This window comes from Cyrtonyx montezumae, unplaced genomic scaffold (genome assembly GCF_038088225.1).
Source record: "Cyrtonyx montezumae isolate F1298 unplaced genomic scaffold, pur_monq_1.0 scaffold_8, whole genome shotgun sequence".
NCBI classification, from domain to species: domain Eukaryota; kingdom Metazoa; phylum Chordata; class Aves; order Galliformes; family Odontophoridae; genus Cyrtonyx; species Cyrtonyx montezumae.
Window position 1 is genome coordinate 40,023,463 of NW_027072089.1, and position 20,984 is coordinate 40,044,446.

The 20,984-nt window shown below is 39.8% G+C and overlaps 1 protein-coding gene across 2 annotated transcripts in view; it reads right to left on the bottom strand.

Moving 5' to 3' along the window:
• Window positions 1-16,539: 16,539 nt before the first annotated feature.
• Window positions 16,540-20,984, bottom strand: part of ASXL3 (ASXL transcriptional regulator 3) — a 121,366-nt gene continuing 116,921 nt past the window's right edge. For both annotated transcript variants that reach the window (XM_065753434.1, XM_065753433.1), the window contains one exon: window positions 16,540-20,290. In XM_065753434.1, coding sequence (XP_065609506.1) covers window positions 16,601-20,290 — 3,690 coding nt within the window. In that variant the 3' untranslated portion in view covers window positions 16,540-16,600. The remainder of the gene's footprint in view (window positions 20,291-20,984) is intronic.

A 20,984-nucleotide genomic window follows, 5' to 3' on the forward strand; every position in this document is an offset into this window, starting at 1 on the left:
CGGTACAGGGTCAGCTCTCTGCTAAGATTGCTCCTGACCACCCATTTTCACCTCAAAGCTCACATGCAAACTGTGCTCTGTATAAGGTTCTGAAAAGTTGATCTAAGAAATGTTGAGGCTTTCGCCTGTCTTAAGAAACAGATTCGTAAAATTGTGGTCACAAAGTCTTGGTTAAGTGACGTAGAAAAAACAGATGTACCTAGACGTTTTAGTAAACGGATCCGAATTTGCCATCTTGTATTACTGAGTACTGCAATCAAGTGCCAAACAGACATTAATACCTACTAACATTTTAGTAATTTCCTGGTTTCAATAAAACCAACGTAACAAAACTGACAGATGTTCTTTTACCTACTAAAGTGATTCATGATGGGCCTTAAACTGCAATGCTGCAACGAGATAGGCCATCTGTGCTGGGGTTTGTTTTTCACAAAAGAAAAAAGAAAGAAAGAACTGGCTGACCACTGAGTGGTGACAGCACACAATTTGCCCAGGGCAAATTGAGGAGCTGTTGCCTTTACTTAGAGGTAACACAGTTACTGGTACCATTTACAGGTTTATTTCTGTTTTTTTTTTTTTTTTTAATCCATTATCTATTTAGTTATTTTTCAACTGCAGAAAAGAAAGAAAAATAAATTAAAGAAATAATTGAAATTTAAAGTAGAATCAGATTTTTTTTTGTCTCCGTTTAAATTTATGTTAATTGGCATGCATTTTTAATGATAACATTAGCAGTGAATAATAAAAAGTCAGTAGGATCTACACATGGATAAATAACAACACACTAATGATAATTACATAAACCTTCTGTGTAGTGACATGTGGGTCAGAAATTGAATTTGCACTCTTAAATTAAATCATCTATCATGTTCCCACACAATCGGTAACAAATGTCACTGACTGGATTCTTTTCTCCAGTCTAGAATGTTCCTGTAGTTCTGTTAGTTATTACTTGACAGAAGGTTATGTTTCAAGGACAAATCTCGACACCTAATGGTACTCATTACCTAATGATTCAAGTTGGATATTAGGAAAAATTTATTCTCTAAAAGAGTGTGGAGGCATTGGAACAGGCTGCCCAGGGAGGTGGTGGAGTCACTGTCCCTGGAGGTGTTCAATAAAATTGGAGATGTGACACTGAAGGCCATGGTTAGTGGACATAGTGGGGATGATGGTTGGACTAGGGGATCTTAGTGGTCTTTTCCAATCTTAATGATTCTGTGATTCTATGATACTCAGTGAGAGTGTTGATTGCACTCAAGCTTCCAAAAAGAGTTTATTTCAAAACCTTAGAATATGTCATTTGTGATTTACAGTTAGGTATTCAGAAAGTCAACTGCTTTTCTGATAAAAATATTCTATTTAAATACATGTGTTTATGGTTACATATTGGCATAACTATAATACAGAAAAGGGAATTTGTTTTAAGTGGGTGCCTTTATCAGTGAATATTTAAAGGCTGGGGGAAGAGTTTCTGAATTAGCACATTATTGAAATCAGGCCAGATAGGGAATGTTTGAAGTCAATGGAAATGTTACTTTCAGAGAAAATAAGCATTTTTTATTTTATTTATGCATGTGTGTATGTATGTATGTATTTATTTATGGTAGTTGGATTGCTTGCTTGTCATTAATGTCTCCTAGAATCCTAAGAGACAAATGTTTCCAAACAGGACTTTATTCTTTGAACTGAGCATAATCCACAGCAAGTGGGGAGCTGAGGGCTGTACAGTATCCTCCATGGGAGAAGGCAATGAGGTGCCCTGGGCACTTGGGTCCACCCTGCACTTAAACTGGAAAAGATTTAAGCATCTCATTGCCCACCAAAACTTCAATATTGAAGGACGACATAATGCCTCTGTTAAAATACATGTGAGAAATAAGAGCAGCCAGAATAAGCAGGAGACGTGGGAAAGTGTTCTGAGTGAGGTGCATGGAGGAGCCATAGGGAAGGAGACATTGCTGGGGCATGGCAGTGACTCATTGGCACACCTGAGGGACTGCAGCCATGAGCAAACCTCATTGGTTCAAGAATTAAAAAGAGCAATTAGAATGGAGAAATAGAAATTAACCATAGAGACCATTAGGAACAGGAATTCAATCTCCTTAGCTCCCTATTGAGCCACAGAATGAATAAGAGAGGGGCTACCTGATTGTAAATCCAAAGGAATGAAGATAATTTTAGATGAAGATGAGGAGATTGGAGATTTTGGCTATAAGGAAAGAGGAAGGAAAGTTGGCTACTTAAGTGTTGATTTTCTTATTTATATTCCTTTCCCACCAATACCTGAATTGGAAGAAGGTGTAAATTGGCAGTATAATGAATGAATGAAAAGATACCTCAGTCAAGGCTGCTTTTCCCATTACAATTGTACAGCTGAAATAAAAAAGATCTAGTGAACTGTCAAATGCGACTAATTCACAGTGATGGAGAATCCACCACAATTCCTGACACTTCAGGAGCTCTTCATCATTATCAATTTCCTGACACTGTTAAAAATACAATTCAAATTTTTTCAATTTAGCTTCCAACCACTAGATTTTGTTACACCATCATCAGATAGCGTAAGCTATGTGTGTACAAGTCACTTATTTTGCCACTTTCTATTTCAATATTCAGATACCATGAACTTTCAGAGTCTTTTATTTTCACGTTTTCTATTTTTTAAATAATTCTACAATTATGCGGTAATTTCTCACCAAGTTTTCACAGCTATTCATTAGTTACAGGAACCAGACTCAGTGGGTTTAAGCAGCAGAAGCACAAAAGGCAAAGAAAGACACAGTACAACCTCTAAATTCCAGCTTAAATCTAAACAAGACTGCCTATTGCCAACTAAACAGACACTAATTTGTTAAATTCAGTCTATTACATTTGATGATTATACACGGAAGAATAGTACATTCTTAACTGAGTTTTTGTGCTTGCAAATTATACCTTGGACCAATATATAGTTAACTGACACACTGATATTCAATGTTCATGGAGAAAAAAAACAAACACTCTTTCTTCTACATTGTAGGTACACAAACAGTGGTGAAACCGAGATACTCATGACAGTCAAGTTATATTTTAGAGAGTACAGTGTGATTCTCAGAAAGAATAAAAAAAGTGCAGGGTTAATTATGTTCAAAGTGCAATATGCAATTAAAGTTAAATAATGGGAAAATGTAGTCAGACAAATATTTCAAAGAAAAAGTGAAGAACTAGCATTTTCCTCCCAGAATAATTTATCCACTTTTATTTCCTATTAAACTAGCTATTTTAAGTATGTCTAGATAATGAATATCACAGAAAGAAAAGCAGAAAATCTAATAATCTAAGAAAACACCTCTCAGCCTTCAGATAATACTTGACAAGGTCAGAATTCCATAAGAATTACTTCTGATTTTGAGAAGTTATTTCTGTCCTGAAATCTTAATTCCAAGTGTCTTGGTAAATTTGAGAAGACCCAGTTAGATGATGAATGTGGACTAGAGAAAAACAGGTGGTTAACAAAATAAAAGATTGCTTTGCATTTTTGCACCTCCATTAAAATTACTTCCTTGAGTCCAGATGCCTCTCCCATAGCAATGAGAAGGAATTAAATAGAGCAAGAATCACCCAGGACCTTTGCCAGCACTTACACATGGTCATGTCTACTATTAAAATATTGCAGTATCCTCCGCAGAGGTTATGGCCCATGCCAAGAAGCACCATTTCAGGAAATTCCCAAGGATGGTTCTCCAGTCAGAACAGTCCAAGCCTAATTCCCTGGCAGCACTCATACAGGCACCCAGTTTTGGAGCTATGAGACATGTGCTGTCCTGTTCCAGTTAGCCTCAGAGCTCACATGCATTCCCACACACAGTTAATTTTCTAGCTTAGATAGAAGCCAGTGTGGCTTGCTGTATATCAAGACATATTGGGCAAGGTCTGCCTATCTACTGGGATAATGTTTTAGAGCAGAAAAAGAGGACTTTGTCTTGTAGATATGCTCTGTAACTAGGATGTAACTTATCCATACAACATACCAAATGCATATGTAATTACAGAATAATAGCAAATAGTAGCACCCATGTACTTTGCTACAGTTTATGGGCCCTTGTGCTGTGTATCAGAGGTGCATTTCCTGTTACTTCAGTGTGAATGCTGTGAATTAATGCAATTTTTAGTGGGAGGATGAAAATACTGTATGCTAATCACTTTGTAGGCATAAGCTAGCAGACAACTAAATAATATAAGAAAAGGCTGTAATGTAAAATCAAATACAGCATTAACAAAACCCTATAATTTAGCATAATGAACCTACTTCTCAGTGCTACTGATCTTCAGTGTGAGAAAATCTACATCTCTGAAACCCATGTTTCTAATAATAACATCGTGTACCAACCAGCAGAAGGGATTTTGTTTGTTTTGTTTCTGTGGCACAAACAGACACAGTTCACTTTTCTAAAGGTGTGATTCGTATTTGTTTCCTCTGCAGATGTGCATTTGCCAAAGTTCTAACCTGTTTTGCTTTGCAGAACAACAGAGAATTTGTTTTCTACAACAGCTGCTTCTTGGCAAAATGAGAGGCAGCATTTCAGCACTGGCCTGGTATTAGCAACCGCAGCATTTGTTTTGCTGCACTTTGGAGGGATGTTCAAGTCTGGGATCCTTCTGCATATCCATTTCAGTTCCAGATGAGTCCCTGTATACTCTAAGCAAAAAAATCAAAATGTAGCTATCTCCATTCAGTCCTATTTCTTTTTTTTTTTCTTTGAATATTGTTTTGAACATTGCATGTCCCAAATGACCAATACACAGACTTGCAATGCTTTTATATGAAGTGGCCTGAAATGATATATTAACATAAAAGGGGATAACCTGTTGCTCCTAGATGAGGGACATCGCTCTTTAAACAAATAAAATGCACATAAAATTGATCTAAAATCCTACAGTTGTCCGCAGGTACACTTTGACACTTTCAAACACTGAGGCAAATACCTACAAGCTTTATTGCCACAGCAAATCAAGTAAAGAGTATTAAATTCTGCAAAATATATAGCAAGGAATCAAAGGTGAGGAAGTTGTTTTGAATGCACATTTTTGAACAGTCTGTAAAATTTATTTACTCCACTTGTTTCTCCATTTTTTACACTGTGCAGACATTATGCTCAGTTTTACTTTATAGTTTTACTTTATAGTTAGTTTTTCGGTTTGTTCCCTGATAACCAATAAAGACTTCTTGGTTTTTATTTTCCAGATGGGCGGTAGGTTGATGAAAACATACACTGTGTCAAAGTACTGTTTTCTTTGTAATATGTCCTTGCAACCTTAATGCCATAGTTCACCTACTGCATATTGTTGTTCTCGAAGATCTTGAAATGAATTTGATTTGTGAATTTTTAGTACTTCTTAATAATGATTGATGGGTATTTTATTATTTATTTTAAAATGTCTTTATGGACTGAGGTTGTCCAGAGAGTTTTCTTGTGTTTCTTTTCCAGTTTGACCAAAATTTTGAAGAAGCAATTTGATTTTACAGAGAAGGGGTAAGGACAGACAGAACAACTTTTAATAAAGCTTCCCCATCATGAATACTACTTTCCTCAAGGAAAGGCAGCAAACAGAAACTGGAAACTCATGGTACAAACATGTCAGAGTGAAATCAGAAAGGTCAAGCGCTAAGTTTGATTCAATCAGCAAAATATTTTAAGAATAAAAAATAAGTCAGTCTTGAAATAAACAAGCATCAAGAGGGACGTTGAGATAGCACAAAAAGGTAGTAAATCAGCTTTCAGAAGGGTTAGAGAATATCTGTCTGGGCTGTATATTTTAGAAAGAGGTGGGCATAATGGATTTCATCAGAGGCATTTGGAGGTATATGGGCACAGGTCTATGAGGAGTCATCATCCAGAACTCACAAAAATGTTCATAAGTTCATAAGTTCATAAGTTCATAAGGTTGGAAAGGACCTATAAGATCATCTAGTCCAACCATCCTCCTATCACTATCTCTACCCAACTACTAAATTAAGTCCTTTAGCACCTCATCTAAACGCTTCTTGAACAGCGCTAGGGATGGTGCCTCAACCACCTCCCTAGGCAGGCCATTCCAGTGCCTGACCACTCTTTCAGAAAAGAAATGCTTCCTCAGGTCTAATCTAAATCTTCCCTGGCGCAACTTGTGGCCATTCCCTCTCGTCCTGTCATTACTTATCAGGGAGAAGAGGCCTACCCCCTCCTCACCACAACCCCCCTTCAGGAAGTGGTAGAGTGCAATAAGGTCTCCTCTGAGCCTCCTCTTCTCCAGACTAAACAATCCCAGCTCCCTCAGCCGCTCCTCATAAGACTTGTGCTCCAGGCCCCTCACCAGTTTTGTTGCCCTTCTCTGAACACGCTCCAGGGCCTCAATGTCCTTCTTGTAGTGAGGGGCCCAAAACTGAACACAGTGTGTAGAAGACTGGGAAGGGAAATCATAACCACCTAGATTTCAAAAGAGAGAAATGCAAGAGTGGAGGGAATCAGCATAATCAGCTTGATTTCATTCTCTGGAGAAATGCTAGTAAAAATTACCATTAATAATTAATAAGCACACCCAAAGATAAGAATTGCAGCAGTAAATATGAATTCAATAACCCATGTCAAACCAGGTCAGCTTCCTTCCATGACAAAGAACAGGGCTGCAGACTGAGAAGCAGCAGATGTCACATGTCAATTTCAGTAAAGCTTTTAGCACTACTTCCAGATCATCTTCATAAGTAATCTGGTCCAGACAAGGCTGTTACTTAATCAAAAATGGGTGGAAAATCACCCTCACGAAGTCCTAATGGCAACTACACTGGAGTTAGTTTTGGTGTGGCTCCAGTTCCTTCCAGCATTTTTCTTAATATGATGGATGATAGGGCAGCAAGTTCCCAGCAGGAGGATGGACGTCATGACCTCCTGACTTCCCTTCCAACATGAATTATCCTATCATACTATGCTCCTTCTGCCTTTGCAGACAATACGTACCCAGGTAGCTTTTTGCTGGATAAGATTAAACTTTAAGATGATTTGTATAAGTTCAAGTTATGATTTAAGAAGCTTTGGACAGTACAGAGGGGTGATAAACATTTTACACTTAAAAATAGTCGGTTGTTCAAATATATGGTGGGGAAAATGTAAGTAGAAGCAGCTTTACTGGGAAGGATGCAGGGGTTATTGGGACCAACCCGGGTCTCTCTCAACCAGGCTGTGGACAAACCATGCACACTGATCTGGGACAGTGAACATAATTTTAGCCTACATTTTAGCATGCAAAATGCTCCTACCACTCTGCTCAGCTTTGGCTGTGATAAGGTATTCACTCTTGGGAACTGAACAGCAAAGAGGATTTGAAATAACTGGAGAGAGTCCACAGAAGATGAATGAAAAAGATAAAAGGTTGGAAAACATGACCTATAAAGAAAGGCTGAATATTAGGATTGTTTAGCTTAAACAATGGAAAACTAAAAGAGGCAAATTAACAGCCTAACTATCTAATTGACAGCTGCAAAATGTAAAGGAAAAAGTTATTTTCAGTGTCTTTGAAGCACAGATAAGGCTGAAGGTACTTAAACTGCAGCGAGGAAGATTTGGGTTAAACATTAGGATAAGCTTTCTAATTGTAAGAACAATGAAGCACTGGAACAAACTGTCTCTGTGACCAAGGCCCTTAGGAGTGAGCTGGGGACAACACAGCCAGCAACCATTTCAGCTTGTTGTAGGACAGAAGGGACAAGCTGGCCTTCAGATTTCTGGCAACCATGCTCTTGTGATTCTGTAATACACAAATAAAATCAGCCTTCTTTTTTAGCATCAGAAACACACAAATATTTGATCCTTATTCAAGTATTCTTCATGTCCCAGTTCCCAATGCATTACTCTCCTTTGGTAGATTTTAGACATGATCAGCTTTTTCACCATGTCACCAATCATTGGATGTCTGAGAGAACAGCCCGTTGTGGCTGATGCCTCACACAACTCTCTCTCACCATTCCTCCAAAGGGTCATTTTATTTTCCACCTAAGTCTCTATAAATCCTTCATATTAAATATTCAAGTACCACTGGCACTGCTGTATAGATCAGTCTTCTTTACCATCACCTGCACACTTCATAAAGATCTTTATATTACTTCTCCGAAAATTTAGAGGATGCAGAATGGGGAAGGTCTGTATCTCAAGCACAGTAATACTCGATAAAGTCCCTTGAATCACGGGGTTATCTTTATTGCCCTTTTATTTAATTTTAAAGGGATATAAAAGGCAAATTCATATATTCTCCCCTCCCCCTCCCCCCCAGGTTTTACTGTGTTCTAGGTAACACAAAATACTAAACAGGAAGAATATGTGACAGTGAATGTATTTCTAGATTATTTTTTGAACTGTCTTACACAACAAAGATCATAAATCTGACTTATCCAGAAGTGCTAGGGACTTTTGGAAACGAACTCAAGTGGGGCCCTGAGATTCCTGGTTTAGGAAACTAAAACAAAGATACTTATTTTGAAAACACTGAGCATGCAGTAACTTCTTGATTTTCTAACCAGAAACTCTATAAAATTCCATCAGCCATTATTAAGAACTTAGCTGTCGAATTTTATAATGTCAGGTTTCATAATATCAGCTGGCTGCGCATCTGCTTTTCCTTAAATATGTAAATTTCTCTCTCAACTTTAAGCTACAAAAGATGTCCTTAATATTCACAATCCTGCACAGATGTTGAAATGTTAAAACAACAGGGAGGATCACTTCCAAAAGCATCACTAAACTTCTTTCACTAGCTGTATGCTGACTGCCTCCTTACCCGCACTTATTCTCAGCAGCAGACTATCTTGGTTGGCTGTTCTGGCTGCTCTGAAGACTTTATTTGGACCTGCTGCTTCAAGAAACAGGAAGCTTGGGCTGATTCAGCAACCTAAAGGAAGGCAAGGAACATGTATTAGAATTATTGCATTCTTGCTGGTAATTTTTAACTTTATTCTATTCCTCAAGGACTCTGCACTATGCACAAGTGAACAGGAGGATGATATATACAGCTCTCTTCACCATCCACCAGATCTGTTCCTTGAAAAGCCAGAAAGGAACCCATATGTTGCAAAGATTCTGCATGATGGACACTGGGCTGAGAGTTCATTAGAAAGAGGCATGAAAAGTGATTTGCATGGTGAATCTGAGCCACTCTGAAAGACTCAGAAGTAAATATCTGTTCACAGCAAAGCCAAATATTTGCTTGATAAAATATCCCCTTCACATAAAGGTGGATGTTTCTTTACTCAAACCAGCAAGATTTCATTTTAAGTAAGTTATCCAGTCAATTCAGCTTGTTTTCAAACATGGTTTTTGTCCTGTGTTGGTTCCCCAAACTGTCCTCTCTGCCACTGGTACATACACAGGATGCTCAGAGGCACTAGAAGAGACACAGTAATAAGAACTATGAAGGCTAACCTAAGCTTCGAGAGCCCACGACTAACAACACAGGCATTGGAAAAGGTGACTTGTACATCAACATTTATCCACGGTGCCACTAGTTTCCCAAAAGTATGTTCCAGGTATTTTTCCCCACGGATATGTGAAACATCTCCTGATTTCATCACTATTAGTGAACCAGCAGACACCTCTCAGCAGCATGAAATTTCCCTGTTAAAAGCTCAATGGCTGTCATTTGACTGAGATGCAACAAACTCCTCTCATCAGTGCCTGCTATATGTTTGGAGAGTACCGGGTGCCTAAATTAGTTTAGCAAGTGTTGCTTGATTTCTTCATCTTGTTCAGTTTCCTTAAAATCAGCCATATTAATAACACGCCCTATCTCCACACACAGGTGTCAGTGCTTCCCACTGCCCATGACTCCAACCAGCTCCCTTGTGGTTTAAAGCTGTCTCAAACACCTTTGGTGATGTTCAGCCACGAGCTGTGATCTCACAAGGGACAGGTCTGATAGCAACACCCCCTCTGTACACCCAGCAGTGATAAAAACTTTCCAGCTGTTCGTGATGTGCCGTGATGCCCACAGTGCCTGGCTGTCTCTCTTCATCTGTGAGTGGCAAAGCAAAGAGTGGGAAAATAAACTGCCCTGGCTCTGGCCTGGGGAAGAATTACTTCCACTGTATCAGTACTTTGCTTCTACAAGCTGCAAAACTTGGACAGAGCTTGCAAAAGCAGGTGCCAAAGCTGCCACACGCAGCAAAGTCTGATGTGAGCTTCAGGGCATCGCTTCTGCTGAGAGAAGTCCCAGGGGTGGGACAGGGACGGAGGGCCTGTTTGCACTACAGCTACAGCTCCACAATGAAGAAAGAGACAGAAAACCTATGTATTCATGGCCGTATTCCTGAGGAACAGGAAAACCGGAAAAGATACCTTATATTATTTTTATCTTTTCTTAAGAGCTATCAGCGAGCTTTCTCCTGATGCCATCTGCTGGCTGAACTGACGCGGTCCGGCTGGGCCAACCACAGGAGAACCGAGCACCTGTACTGCAGAGGAGCCACAGGGCTCAACCTGCTGTTATTCATCAGGTCCTCAGCAAACACCACAGAAAACCCAAATACAGGTGTTTTAGGGTTAAAGAAAATGTTCATAAATACCTGACAGATTTTAACAAGTAAAAAGAAGGAAAAGAACAAAAGAACTGTAGTGGACTTGAGAAGTTGATTTGTATTCAACTTGCTCAGATGAAAAAGTGTAGAAAGAAATTAGCTTGGAAAGCTGTCACTGTCAGAAGCAGAGCTAGTCCCCAACTTCGCACAGCTTGACACAAAGGCAAATATCTAAGCAGAGTTAAAGGAGTTGAATTATCTGTATGGCAGTCAGAGCTAGCCATGTGGGCATTGGATATTAAAAACAACAACAACAACAAAAAAACAACAATGAAATGATTTGGAACTCCAGAGGGTACAAATTTTGTCAGAAGAGGATGCTGATTCCTACTAGTAAGATCAACATTCGCTACCAGAATTCTTTCATTTCCACGCAGACATAGGAAACTGCTATTTATCACCTATAAATCTAACACTTTCACCTGAACCAAGTGTACTCAAGCCTGTTTTTGTGGGTTAAAATGTTGAAAAATATATACACATTTATCTAAGTGTATATAAACCTAACCCTATATGTATATATGTATATAGTTAAAGGTCTGTAATGCCTGTGAGGGGACCAGCCCAAACTATATATATATATATATGAAGGGTTAGGGTTATATACACTACATACTGATACATATGCAATTTTCCCCTAGAGAATGAAGCGCCAGACTTCAAAGGATAACTGCTTTGAGTGGTACAATTTGGGCTGGTTCCCTTTCAGGAACTACAGATTTCTCCTGCTGTGTGGATGAGCAATGACAGAGGTGCACATCTGGATGCAGAGTGCATGGGGCTGCAGAGGGAGGGGAAACACCAGGCATTAACTCTCCAGGGCAGTATAATTACTTTCATCCATGAGCTGTTTGACTTACAACTTAATACACAACACCTAGTTTATTTTACTAATATATGATGGTAATGCTAGAGTCACACTGGATGCTGTTCAGACTGATTCTTACATCACTGTCACTTACAGACGTTTTCCTAAGGACTGGTTTCCCTCATGTTTCTCTCACTGACCTGTATGTACGTACAATGGATGTGCACAAGCAGGATCTCCTGCATACCGCACTCAACAGAAAATAAATAAACAAATGGCAAACATTATTTTATCTCTTTATTTTTTTTCCAGAATAGTTTAATATTGAAGCTCAAGTTGCTATTTTCAAGGGACAGAAAAGGGGAAAAGGGATAAGAGAGAAGTTACGAAGACAAATTATTTTATTTAATTTATGGTTTTGTGAGCGGTCACTTTTGGAGGCAACAAAATGTTTTCTTAAAAAAAAATACAAAACAAAAAAACCAGCACCATTAAAGAAAGCACGATCCCTGAATTCTAAAGAAAACACTGTCTTGAAACAAACAAAAAAAAAAACCTGCCAAAATGCTTGTTTCTCCCAGTCAGGTTGGGTTGGATTGGGTAACACAGCGAAGCATAACAGTATTGAACTGTAGCAATCCTGCTGAAATCAACTACACCCCCTTCGGAAGATTCAGAGAACCATTTTCCGACCTTGTCCTGTGGGAATAATATTTTCTTTGGTAGAGGACTAAAGGAGTGTATTTACATCACTGAATGTGGATAGAAAAAATACGCACGGGAGGGATCTCCCCAATAAATCTGTACTTCTCATGCATGTGGACTATGAGTGATTTTCACATTGCTGTTATACTGCAGGAGTAATACTGCCCTATGAAGGCATAGAATGGCTAATGTCAAACAGATGTAAACATTCAGAATACTGACAAAAAAACCCCAAAAAACATAACACACAAAAAACCCTGTACTGAAAATATGGATTGTGTTAAGTTTCCATAAAGCAGAAAAAATATTTTACAGCAGTACAAGAGAGTTATGGCAACAAAGTAAAGCACTTTTCTTGTAACATTCATGAACAGTACAAATACAACAAAGTTATCCTACGGACTAAATTATTCTTTAACTATCAAATATAGTACAAAGCGAAATATTATGTGCTATAAAAGAAGCAGCTCCTTAAATTAGACTAAAAAAATGATTTTTGTTGTTATTGGTTTTACAGTGACAAAGCATGATGACCGAAGACAACAGGATTTCATACACTCAGAAACACTTAGCTACACGGGTCTGTGACACGGCCACCGAATGTTCTGCAGACCCCAGAGGACGCCTGGCTGCTCTGTGCCAGGAGGCTGGGGAAGTCATTCAGTGCTCAGAGCAGGGCTCCTCACGTGTGTCGCATACAATGGTCCCTTTCGGTGGCATTTCTCAGCTCGTGCTTGTCCTGGTACTTCACCACACCTTGGAGAAACTGCTCAACCAGAGGCTACAATAACTATTCTGAAATTGTGCGTGTGTTCATAGGGGGAAGGGGGTGCAGCATAAGGTAATTTTACTTCAGAAATTGCATTATAAAGCACCATATGCACCAGCTCAAAAACTGGGCAAGGAATTGCAGGGCCCTGAAAAACCATCTGCACGTTCTGTAGCTTACCCTGACAACATGCACCGCCCTCAAGAAGAAAGTCTGTAGTACAGAGAATACACCTTTTGCTTTATGGCTCAACCTTGATTTTTGCCTTTTAAACATCATTTCATGTACTAGACCTCAGCAGGTAAATAAAATGCAAACAGGGAGCATCCAGTTCACTTTTTTTTTTTTTTTGTCATTTTGACTTTTTTTACATTATTTCAAAGGGAATTTCTGCTTGGAAAACTAGTCCAGAACGGGAACACACAAACACACACACTGCAAATGCCCTAATGTTATCTGCATAATTCACAGGTATGCAATTAACAAAAACAAAGAGGGAGGAAAGAAAAAAGGAGTGTTTCTCCCTTTCACCCAAAAGTGCTGCTTCAGGGGTAGGAGTGGGGAACAACTTTGGAGATTAAAAAAAAAAAAAAAAAAAAAAGAAGTAAATTATATGTGCTGGACACTGGAACATATATGTACATGCAAACACAGAGCAGTGTGTTCTTAAGCAATTCTTTCACCACTTTTCAGTGCATGAACTATTAACACCCAATGGTGCAAACAGCACGGTCATTAGAAAACAGAATGACACTGGGCATGAAGCCTTGCAATTAACCAAAAGAAAAGGAGTCATTCAAAATTAACTACTAAAGGTGATTGTGTTCTGCTTTAGGACCATAAGTCACTCTTCCCCGAGCATCTGTGTGAGATGAGAATCCAAGCAAGATTTTCAGTCCTACTTAAGTTCAGTCTGGTTCCCATATCACTGCAGTTGCCTTTGAATATTTCAATAACCTAAAACTATTTTCTGTAACAACACTTCACAACTGTTGTTAACTAATTGGTCAGATTTATTCCTGGTGCAACTTCAGTGACTCATGAATGAAACAAATGGAACTGCAGTATGGAAGAGTTTGGTCAGTGGAGTAATATAACATAGCACCATTTAGTCTAATGCCACTTCAAAAAACATTTTATCATGACCTCACACATGCAAGTTGCAATCCTGATACAAAAATGTCTCTGACATGAGTTACCTAACACATTAGTCACACTCTTATCTTTTGAACAAAAGTAACATTTTTTTTGTGGCCAGGATTTATTTCTGTATGATGTCAGTCAATACAAGAAGTATTCCAAGATGCAAGTACAAACAAATATTGACTTATGTGCTGTGGACAGGAAAACCTGAGCTAGAAATAAGGATTCCCAGCAGGCTTATATAAACACAGGTTATAAGAAGTCAAAGACTGGTCGCTCTCTTCATTTTAAACAGAAGCATCCTACCTATACCAAGTATAAATACAATGCAATACAATTCCAATACAAAGGCTCCTCAAATATGAATTTGGTATGCATTAACTGACTACACTCATGTTTAACCATAAGTATTTTCCAGTCACTATTTTTCCTGCAGCTGGCATACCAAATTTTCATGTGGTTACTTTTAGGTTTTTGCTTGGCTGGCATATTTTCTAACCAGAAGACCTGAAAGTGCTGAGAAGCCATTTCGTATCTCTCATTTCATATTAAGGAGCACTTTTGTATAGAAAAAAAATATTATTGTATCAGCAACAAATCTGTTAGTGTAATTATAAATGGCCTTTGTATCACACAGTGTCAAAAATAATATTGATATGTTGCTAATTACAATAAAAGAGAACATCAAGGTGCACCATAGAGCTTCCTATGACAGGAATGTACATCGTAGATATTCCAGCTCAATGTTAAGACAATAAACGGCATTTATACTGTTTGTGAAAATGGTCCCACAAGAAAATAAATGTGGTTCCTCCATTCAGTAGGACCTCACTAATACCAACGCCAGGGAGACCAGTTACTGCTTACTTACTTACAGTAAGTATGCAAACAAAGATCATGTTTAAAATTTATTAATTTCCTAAATTCGTTCACATTAATATTTCAGAATGCCACAGTAACCACAGCATTATATGCTTAAGCAATACTGAGATCTAAACAGTATTACAACTGGTACACTCTTATTACATAGAGAACTCTTATTACTCTGAGAACTGCAAAAAGAAAACCAGTTTTCTTCTGCAGATTGGAAGGGCTCTGGATTAATGAGGTTCTACTGTAATGGTAAAAATAACATTTCTCTCTGATGCTCACATTTGGGCAGACCCAATCACGTATTGGCAGATGGATGATTTGCACTCTACATTTTGTGTTCTTGAAGTGGGAGTAAAAAAAAACCCAAGGTATTTTCATCTTCCCACCAACTGCGCGTGCCTTATCCCTTTATAATATTTTCCTTTTAGGTGTACAGGGCCCCCACATTATTGTTTTTCTTCTCTGTTGTGATGGTGGCTAACACATCTGGAATGCAACTATAGTCCTAAATTTAAATACAGTACTGGATAAATACTGAAGATCATTTTAAAGATGCAGTATCCCTTTTAAAAATGCCTTTTCGCTTTCAAATTCCTAAAATGTAGAGTAAGAGGTCTAAATTCCTTTAAGAAGAAAAAAAAGGTAGTGCTTAAGAATGATTTTAAACGACAAAATTCAGACGTTATTTTGACTAACTCACATAAGAGGAAAAATAACTGATAACCTAGTATTCAATCAATACACAATTAGAATCTTTCCTTATTAATTCACCATTAGAATGCATCAATTTTAGGCCACAGAAAGGCTAAACCACCCAGAACCTATTACATATGTCTGACCCTATATATATATATATATTAGGGGCTGACGAACCAACTGGACAGATTAGATAGACAAATACAAATAAAGAATATTTGAGTAGGAAACAGAAAAAGAGACTTCTAATCCTCAGCAGAGAAGTTATTTTCTTGAGACTCTACTGAAGGCAACATGATTCCAGTACTTGTCTCATCACAGATATGAGTCTTTCTCAAGGAATCAAGGCGAAGAGATGATGAGCAAGATTTCAGTTCCATAATTCCCAGCAGGCACATGAGGAAACTCCTCTAATGATCTAAATTCCTCCTTTTTTTGCTAAGTGAGGTGACTATATTTTAGCCCTCAACAGTGAGAAGTCATTTTAAGAAAACAATTCAATTAGCAGAAAGTCTGCAAAGTAATTGAGAAGCTACCATGGCCGATGCCCACACCCTCCCTCTGCCCTGCTTTGAGATGGGCAGTCGGCATCCAGTGTGCTATTTGTTCTGCATAGTACTCCACCTCCTGTAGAGTTATTTTTCCACTGATCTTTAACCTGTAGCTTCTATCAACGATCAGAAGGTGGGGGAAAACGTGCTGCACTTTGTGCAAATAAATAGAAGCGAGGAATACCATGCAATAATGCCTTCAATTTTTTAACACGGCATGAGTGCTCATAGAAGCTTTGGTGGCAAAGCTGTCAGTTTTTTAAAAACTAGTCCTAGAGGTTTCCTCTTCTTTCCTGGGAATGGCACTCAGACCAGAATAACTAAATTCTGAAAGCACCACAAGGGATAAAAATATAATAACAAAAATAAACAGCCAACTAATTGCAAACCGTTAATGGCCTCAACAGTTCCAATCCCTCCCTTTGCCCTGTTCTCCTGCGATGACAAGGGATACTGCATCTTTGACCCAGCCTCTACCGTACAACCAGGCAAGCTACACACAGTTTGGAAGGCCCTATGCAGTCATCATGACAGAAGGCGCCGCAGCCTTTGCACACGATCATGGCTTTCAGCCTGCAAGAGCATTTCAGTTCCAGTTCATCGGCATTGCTACTGTCAGCAAATTTCTGAACCGGCATCTGCGCGTTCTGGTTAGACAGGCCCGTGGCAGCATTTGAGCCACTTCCTAACATTCCAATCGATTTCTCAATTGCAGATGCTGCCCTTTTGAAGCTTGTGCTACCGAAGTGTATTGTTGGATAACTTCCACAGAGCTGCTGCTGCTGCTGCTGCTGCTGCTGCTGTGGCTGCGGGTGCTGTGTCTGTATTTTCGGAGCAGCGAGTTGGGTAAAAGGCTTCTGTGGCTCAGAGAGTAAATAGGAAGAGAAATCTGCATTCTTTAATGCAAATGCTTTTAACTGTTCTTTCACTTCATTCTGATCATAGGAAGCTTGTTTCATGCCCAGTTCGCAGCTGCTGCTTAAACCTTCCTCAAAAGAAACAGGTTCAGATTTTATATTGCTACAGATGCTTGCTGGCTGAGGCCAACTAAGTCTTTTTGTGGTTTCCATAGTAACTGTCGGTTGTTTTTGATCAGAGGGGACATCTGCATTTGGGTGAGGAGGGGGAAGCGGGGGCAGGGGTGGGGGCGGAGGGGGAGGATGCACTAAGGTTTTACTGTGGAGCGTCTGAGAGGCACTGGCAATGTCATCACTTTCCTTAATCTGAATATTGGGGGAAAACACACTTCCTAGCCTCAGCTGGTGAGCTGCTGTAGAAATATTCCCGTCTCCCAATCCCTTCTGTTCCAGGTGTCTGCTAAAAGCAAACGCGTTGCAGCCAGGTGGGCCTTTTGAAGTAGCTTGCAACAAAGCTGCCGTGGGAATTGGGCCTCTCGCCGCCATGGACATTTGGTAAAAATGCTGTCTATGTGAGGTACTAGCTTCTGCATGAAAGCTGCCGTTTTTATCAATGTGAAATAAGCTCTGCTGGAAACTGCACGAAGGCAATGGCCTCTTCTGCTGCTTGATCTCTGGGCTGTGAGCGATGCGGCTCTGAACTGTGTGTTTGTTCAGCCACTCTTGTTTAAATGGCTGCCCGTGCCCTAGCTGGTTCATACTGGAACTAATTACACAAGGAGTCACTTTAGCATCAGTGTCCATTGACACCTTCCCAGGCTCGCATTTAATTTGAGCGTGTTCCCCTACAGTCCTGGCCATCCGCTTTTTTGGATGGTTTTCACGCTTTCTGATTTGAAGCGGGGCTATGCTGCCTGCTGTAAATCCTTTACCATCTGGGTTAGGAGAACTGGAAGGATGCTCAACAATATTTCTTTCGGACACTGCTGTTTTACATACTGAGGTAGTTTGCAAAGGCAAGGGAAGCCTGTTAATTTCTAGTTTGGCTCCTGATCTGGGCTGCGGCAGCACTTTCTCTAGAGGCAGATTGCCTTGCAGTAATTGTGTCACTAAAGGATTGTTGGCCTCTACTGACGAGAGGCGACAGCTTGAGCCCCCAGCACTCGTAACTCTTTTGAGGGTTTCTGTTGTCAGGGACAGGGAGTCGTCCATGGAATCCGCAATGGGTGCCTTGGCAGCCTGCGTTGGCGGTGCGCTCGAGGCTATTTCTGTGGGTTGGGCCGCCATTTCAGGGCCTGTGAAATCCTCCGTGTCCATCCTGAAGCACTTGTCAGACTCATTAGTTTCAGATTTAACAGGAACAGCAAGGCTCGTCAAAAGACTCCTGGACTGCAGCTCTGACATTTGCGTGTAACTGGAAGGTTCAGTTTTGACACTTTTTAAGCAGCTTTGTTCTGCATATTCCTTATGCTTACTGGCGTTAAGATGGCTGACCACCGGCTGGTCTGTGCTCATTGCCTCTTCATCATGCCAACAAATTCTATTGTTAGTGCTATATTGACTGACACAGGCAGCATCTGCTTCATTTTTAAATGCCGAAGGACCTCTTAACTGCTCGGCAAAACCTTGGCTGGGAGTAACCACCTCAATTGATTTATCCTGGGGAGCAAGAGGCACTTCTCGAAGACTTGAACAACCTGCCTGCAAGTTCTTGCTGTCTTGCTTTGCTGTAATGGTGATAAAGCTGGAACTGTGCTCAAGGCTTTCGTTAGAGACTACTTCAGGCCTGCTGATTACAGACACCTGAGGACAGGCTATACTTTGTAAGGCAGCTTCTGTCCGTGCAGGTCTGCTCTGCAGGTCAGTGCTGTTCTCTGCATTTTCAATTGAAGAAGAAAGTGACAGATTGGAATTCAGATTTGTAGTGTGGTCAACAATGACTTTGCAAGGTATGGATCTATTCATGGCAGTTTGTGTATAGCTCACTGGCTGAGATTTACCCGAGAGATCCATTCGGTTTCGTGCTCCAGAGCTTTTGTCTAAGAGATCAGCATTTAATTTAGTAGCATTATCATAGGAGCTTATTGTCACCATGTTACCAGTAAACATTGAAATGGGCGGCCTCGAGACAGAATCTGCTACTCCAACAGCCTCACTGCAACTTAAAGCTGACCTGACGGTAGTGTGGATGGAGACAGTGCTATGCTCATTACACCCTGTTATGGCTATCTTATCAGAAGAAAATCTGTTGGTAGTCCCCACTGGGGGAATCAGTACAGAACTACCAGAGAGATGATTTGGCAAGTTATTTGCAATGGATGAAGCTGGCACAGTGGCATAATGACTGGAGACTGCATTATTTGCATTGCTACTTGGTGTCGGCAACCTTTTGTCATCGACAGCATTTGATAAGACCGTACTGTCTATGGAGACCGGTATATTACTGTTATCAATACATTTTGGTCCAACGGCTATGCATGGAGTATCAGCCCCTTGGATGGATTTCAGCACTTTTATATTACAAGCTGAAACTGCTGTGTTCACACTGTCAACAGACATTAAAACAGAGGATTTATCAACAGAACTTGCAAAAGAAAGTTCTTTAATTGCTCCGGACATAGCAGTGCTGCAAACAGACACAGAGACTGAACTTTTATTATAAAGCACTGGCACACTGTTACTTTCAGTAGAGGTAGATGAAATAATTTTCTCACACAACTGTGGCATAGGTGTATTCTCATCGGAACTGTGCACAGGTATCTCAGTAGCAGTTTCTGGTAATGTAGCTGTGTTAAGTGACTGCTGTAATAAAGTAGTAGTCTCACGGTGATGAGCAGATTTGTTGCTAGGGGACCTGCAGTTAGGATTAACTATAATGACACCGGTAGAACCTTCAATCTTTGTATCAGTAGAAGCCGATATTTCTAGAGATGAGGTACTTTCCTTTGAGTTGAACTGTGACTTTGATTCTTTATTAGTCTGGAGTAAATGAGCTCTGGCTTGATGCTTTGCAAATAGCTTGGCCTTCGTTTGTTCCTTGATGTGTGCCAGCGTTCTTGTCTTCCCACCTTCGCATGGAGTCCCCATTGCTCCAGAGACAATGCTTGCAGCTGCTGCCACAGCTGCCGCAGCTGCTGCTTCTCTTTGGGCTCTTGCTTGCTGAGCTCTTGCTTTGATATCTGCTAGAGTTCTAGCCCCAGTGTTTCTTCCACTGCTGACTGATGTACTTGGGGAAACTCGAGGTTCTGGTTTCGAAACAGGTTGGCTCTTGATGATAAAAGGTGGTCCAATTTTTGAAAGTTGAATCTAAAGGAAGGAAAGAAAAACACAGTAATTTGAATGAGATCAATGACTTGAGAGTCACTTGCTGTCTCTTAGAAGGGTCGGAGCAAGGGAATTACTGTTCAGTGCAGCTGGAAAGAAAAATGCTAAAAAGTAATGATGTTTTACACAGCAGTATCTTATTGTTGTCCAGCAGCACTAACTGACATCCGTATTAGCCTACACATGTCGATTTTTTGACAGGAAGAAAGTCTGAACTGGAGGACTACATGGTACTTATCTGACACTATTTTTCAGTTCTGTGTTATCTGCAGAGGGTCTAACTGAGAAGATGAACAGGCCTGGTGCAATAATATTGGGAAAGTACTAAGCATTTGCTGAAAATACGTGAAAAAAAATAACAAAGTGCTTTTGCTCCTTAGTTTCCAATGACTAAGCCGTTAAGAACAACCTGCATTTCCCTTACATACTAGACAACAAATCTTGCCAATATTACCACTGAGCTTGTTTTTCAAGACACGGAGCACTTTAGAGTACTATAAAACAGGTGAATCACTAAGGATATACCTTTCCCGTCCTCATTTGTAATTTTAAGAGACTCCAACCCCATCCCTGGGATACCTTCTGCATTTCAAAAATGAAAATCTCGAAACTCCAAACATTAAAAATGCAAACAAGCCTTTAAATGTCTAATCCTGTAAACAAAATAATAATCTAT